The sequence below is a fragment of the Poromitra crassiceps genome, assembly GCF_964638095.1.
Source record: "Poromitra crassiceps genome assembly, chromosome: 14".
NCBI classification, from domain to species: Eukaryota; Metazoa; Chordata; class Actinopteri; order Beryciformes; family Melamphaidae; genus Poromitra; species Poromitra crassiceps.
Genome location: NC_139633.1, coordinates 4,560,162 through 4,565,161, shown reverse-complemented (window position 1 = coordinate 4,565,161; position 5,000 = coordinate 4,560,162). Strand labels below are relative to the sequence as shown.

Genomic DNA, 5,000 nt, shown 5'->3' with positions numbered 1-5,000 from the left:
GCGCTTTACCTGATCAAAATGAAGTGAACGTGACCGCTGTGTAGTCAACACTTACCATTTTCAGTGTGTAGCAAGTTGCTAGTGGCTACTAGGGCTGGGTTCAAAAAATCGATTCTCCGATTTTTAATCGATTTTCATTTTAATCCTCGATTATCGATTCATATGTCCAGAGATCGATTTTTTTTTTTTTTTTTTTTTTTTTAACTAAACAGGCTAAAATATTGTGCTGTGTGTGGTAGTTGAAACATAGTTTCAAGTTGACGTTTAATTATGTTTGTAGTTGAAACAAAAACATAAATACTGTAGGCTACATGAATGGAAATGTTTGATCATTATTAATATCTACTTTTAGAAATTATATAGGCTGAAATCAAATCACTGTGCATAATTGTGAAAGTGTCTTTATTGACAGATGAAAAGGCTGTTATTTACCCTTTGTCACCACGTGGTGAGTAAATATATGTGTAACTAAAACCATTAAAATTGACAACAGGTCTGCAACTTTTTTTCCCCCATGTATCTACTTGGCTGGTTGGAAACCCCTGTGTTACATAACTGGACAGTCATGTAATTCAGGGTACAGCTCAAAAACCACGTTTTGGTATCACTAACCAAATCAATATTGAAAATTGATCGAATCGGAATCGAATCGAATCGAATCGAATCGAATCGAAATTAATCGATTCGCAACCTTGTGAATCGGAATCGAATCGATTCTTGAAATTTGAACCAATACCCAGCTCTAGTGGCTACTAGCAACGAGCTAGAGTTGTTATTGTTGTTTCATAGCGACGGACAGATTTGAGAGCGACACGCAGCGAGCGGAAAATAAATGCATTAATGGCAGAGCCGGTCGGTTGGAGCCAATAGCAGAGTTTGCAGGGAGCGGAAAGGGATTTTCTTCCACTGCCCACCACGCCTCTTTAGTTCCTGTTGCACCACATTGAAACGGGGCTGCTGCCCCCAGAGGTTAGAGAAAAAAAAACGTTTCTTTGTTTTGTTTAACCGATGGGTTCCCAGATTGGACCTCTGTAAACCAACACCCATGTGGCTAGTGTGCCTGGACATCACAGGTTTTTTTATCTTATTTCTCATGCTTGGCTCTTTCAACTCGATTGCGTTTCTTTCTTGTGAGGACTCTTATCAGGAGCCCACCGATCACTTCAGAGATCTTCTGCTCACATTGGCTTTAATCATTTTAACTGTAACTTTTTTCAAAATATATCATTCAACACTAGTCAGTGCACCATATTTAACATAAATAAGCCACTGTATGTTCCAATCAGCAATCAAGGTTTTGCAATCACAATGTCACAAGAACTATGACATTACCCGTCCCACCATTACCCTTCTGATTGCACTAAACAAAGTGAAAAGTTAATTTGCATTGCAAAATCATTGTTGCATGGTTCAGTCCTCGGCTGGTATGCGCCCAAATGTAAATGGCTGTTGATGTGAGAAGAGCTATTTGGCTATGCAAAATACAAAACTTATTCAAAGTGAAATAGCTCCACACTTAGTATTCAGAGCTCGCTATACTTACCCCGAGGTGATTACTCGGACTGAAACGTCAGACTCAAGAGCTGCGGGCAGCAGTTGCACGGCATCCATTCTCCTCTGTCGCGTCTAAGCACACGACTCGACAATGAAGACGGCCATCTTCCAAATGCTCCTGATGGCAAATGTGTCAACAGTGTTTGAAGTATGTATTTGTTCCTGATCCAAAGAGCTGGCTTGAGGCTCAAGTGCAGTGCAGAGCACACGACACTGAACTGGCGCCTGTCAGCAGTAAGACAGATGAGAAGAAGCTCAGACAGGCGGCTGCACGGCTTGACAGAACCTGGATGGTTTCTGTACAGGAACCCTGACCAGTCTGACTGGAGGTGGTCAGGCGCTGGATATGCATCAGCCTCGTACATGCCTTGGAGGGATGGTGAACCAAATAACTCTAAAGGATCTGAGTACTATGGCAGCGTGTGCTGGAGCTGTCAGCCAACTGGATGGATCGATGTAACTGGCGATTCTCTCCAGGAATTCTTCTGCTTGAACCTGATTGTGGTGAAGGAGAACAAGACATGGGAGGAGGCTCTGGAGCACTGCAGGGAGCAACACAGCGACCTCAGCAGCCTGGTCTCTGAGCCAGAGGTTCTGCTGGCCCAGAGGGAGATCAGGGAAGCCCAGACGACTGAGCACATGTGGACCGGCCTGCGCTACCTGGCAGACCGCTGGCTGTGGGTGAACGGAGACTGGAACTGGAGTACCAAGCCTGAACGAAAGGACATTTTTGTGTGCTGGCTCTCTTTCTCCTGCTCTGTATTACAGTAAACAGCTGAGCATTTAGAAGAAATTGCCTGACAAAGCTCCGCCCCTTTCTCTGACTCACCTGAGAGAAACCAGGAAATGTCATTCCTCCACTACTCTGAGAACACACACACACACACACCAAGACACAGAGACGATAAGAAGATAAGACAAGATAAGACAATTTACACTGAGAGAGGACACAGCTACAGGAATATAATACTGGGAATACGGAGAATACTGGACTACTGTCAATTTGACCTCCTGCTTACTTGGAAGATTTAGAACAAACACCACTCAAAGTGAGTAACTTTCAGGGAACATTCTAGAGGAGGGAGTGGTGCTACGACTGACTCACTGACATCTTGTTTGAACTTTGCCTGGTGAGTTTTTAAGCTTCACTCAAAGAAAATGGCTTCCATATTAGAGGAGGATCTCTCCTGTCCCGTTTGCTGTGACATCTTTAAAGATCCTATCATCCTGTCATGTAGCCACAGCTTCTGTAAAGCCTGTCTGCAGAACTGGTGGACAGAGAAACTAATACACGAGTGTCCATTTTGTAAAGAAATATCGTCACAGAGTGAACCACCTCGTAACTTGGTGTTGAAGAACCTGAGTGAGGCTTTCATACTGGAGAGAGCTCAGAGAGCTTCAGCAGGATCTGAGCTTCTCTGCAGTCTTCACTCTGAGAAACTCAAGCTTTTCTGTCTGGACCATCAGCAGCCAGTGTGTCTTGTCTGTCTGCATTCAAAAACACACACCAACCACAGAATCAGACCCATCGATGAAGCTGCTCAGGATCACAAGGAGGAACTTCAGGAATCATTGAAGCCCTTACAGGAGAAACTGAAGTGCTTTAATGAAGTAAAAGGAAACTGTGATCAAATGGCAGAACACATTAAGGTCCAGGCCCAACGCACAGAGAGGCAGATTAAGGTGGAGTTTAAGAAGCTTCACCAGTTTCTCCAAGAGGAAGAGGAGGCCAGGTTGGCTGCACTGAGGGAGGAAGAGGAGCAGAAGAGTCAGAAGATGAAGGAGAAGATTGAGGGTCTGAGCAGAGAGATAGCAGCTCTTTCCGACACAGTCAGAGCCATAGAGAAGGAGCTGAGAGCTGAAGACGTCTCGTTCCTGCAGAACTACAAGGCTACAGTAGAAATAGTCCAGCGCCCCCTGCTGGAGGATCCACAGCTGGTCTCAGGAGCTCTGATAGATGAGGCCAAACACCTGGGCAACATGAGCTTCACAGTCTGGGACAAGATGAAGGAGATGGTCTCCTACACTCCTGTGATTCTGGACCCCAATACGGCCAATCCAACATTAATCCTGTCTGAAGATCTGACCAGTGTGAGATGTGGAGAGATTCAGCAGCTTCCTGAAAACCCAGAGAGGATTGCCTGCTACAGTGCTATCCTGGGATCAGAGGGCTTTAACTCAGGAACTCACAGCTGGGATGTTGAGGTTAAAGACTGTACATTCTGGTTCTTGGGTGTGTTTGCAGAGTCTGTCCAGAGGAAGGGAGCAATATGGTCTGAATTATGGACAATATGGTTCAGGGATGGTACATACGGAGCAGTCTCCCCATCAGATCCAGGCATTGTTGCTCTCTCACTGAAGAAGAAGCACCAGAGGGTCAGAGTGCATCTGGACTGGAACAGAGGAAAGCTGTCATTCTCCGATCCTGATGCTAACACACATATACATGCCTTCACACACACCTTCACTGACAGGCTGTTTCCATACATTGGCACTAAAAAAGAACTCTCCCTGAAGATTTTACCAGTGAAGGTGTCTGTAACAGTATAACAGCACAGTTAGAGATGGCGATGATGACGATGTCATTAATGCAAGCTAATCATGTCTGTAAGGGGAGTATCACTCATTTTAAGGATTCAACATACAGTACAAACCTTACATATCCATTATTCTTATTTATAGGAGATTCAGCGAATAATCAACTCTCTAAAATGAGACGTCATCAAGATATTCCTATGTTGTCCTGATGATGGTGTAGCTGTAGTGGCCATGGCGATATAACATTATATCACAACAAAGATAAATAGCATAAATATAAAAACAATAAAGGAAATCTCAAAGTGCTAAAAAAATTTAAAAATTAAAAAAACATTGAAGGGAAAACATTGAAGGGGAAAAAAACAAAGATGAAAGAAAAATTATTATAAGTAATAATATAGGCCTACTGTATATGATATAATATAAAACAATGGGAAAATATTATAAAATGAATAAATATTGAAATAACCGATAATAACATTTAAATTAATAATCGTTTGGCATTACAGGAGTAAACAAATGTCTAATTTGTTAAAAAAAAATATATATATATTTAGACTGCAGGTTCATCATGTCTTCTTTGAGTGTTACATTTATTTGATTATTAGATTTCTCTCCACTGTGATTAATCTTCTCACTCTAATATTTACAGCAAGAGTGAGACTCAGCTGAACACTTAATTTACAAAACTCTTTATATCCATTTGGGAAAATAAATCAGAATCTCATAGTTTGTTGTTCAACATCTCCAACATCCAGACCATCCTGACTGTAAAAGTGTTTTAATTTTGTCAACCAAAGACTTCAGCTATCTAGAGTCCTCTCTAGTGGAACTTCTAAGTTGTTAGTCTTCAAATTATATGACATGAGGTTCAGTTAGCTTTGCACAGAAACAGCCGGTAGAAGTAC

General features: G+C 42.3%; 2 protein-coding genes across 2 annotated transcripts in view; both read left to right on the top strand.

Moving 5' to 3' along the window:
- Positions 1-5,000, top strand: part of LOC310788746 (transmembrane protein 266-like) — a gene marked incomplete at both ends in the record, with an annotated part of 78,679 nt that overhangs the window by 19,690 nt on the left and 53,989 nt on the right. The window lies entirely within an intron of this gene.
- The window catches only part of LOC310789542 (E3 ubiquitin-protein ligase TRIM39-like), a 2,556-nt gene continuing 194 nt past the window's right edge, over positions 2,639-5,000 (top strand). Inside the window, exon 1 of the mRNA XM_083651177.1 lies at positions 2,639-5,000. This exon is cut by the window's right edge and continues 194 nt beyond it. Coding sequence (XP_083507303.1) covers positions 2,713-4,104 — 1,392 coding nt within the window. The 5' untranslated portion in view covers positions 2,639-2,712 and the 3' untranslated portion in view covers positions 4,105-5,000.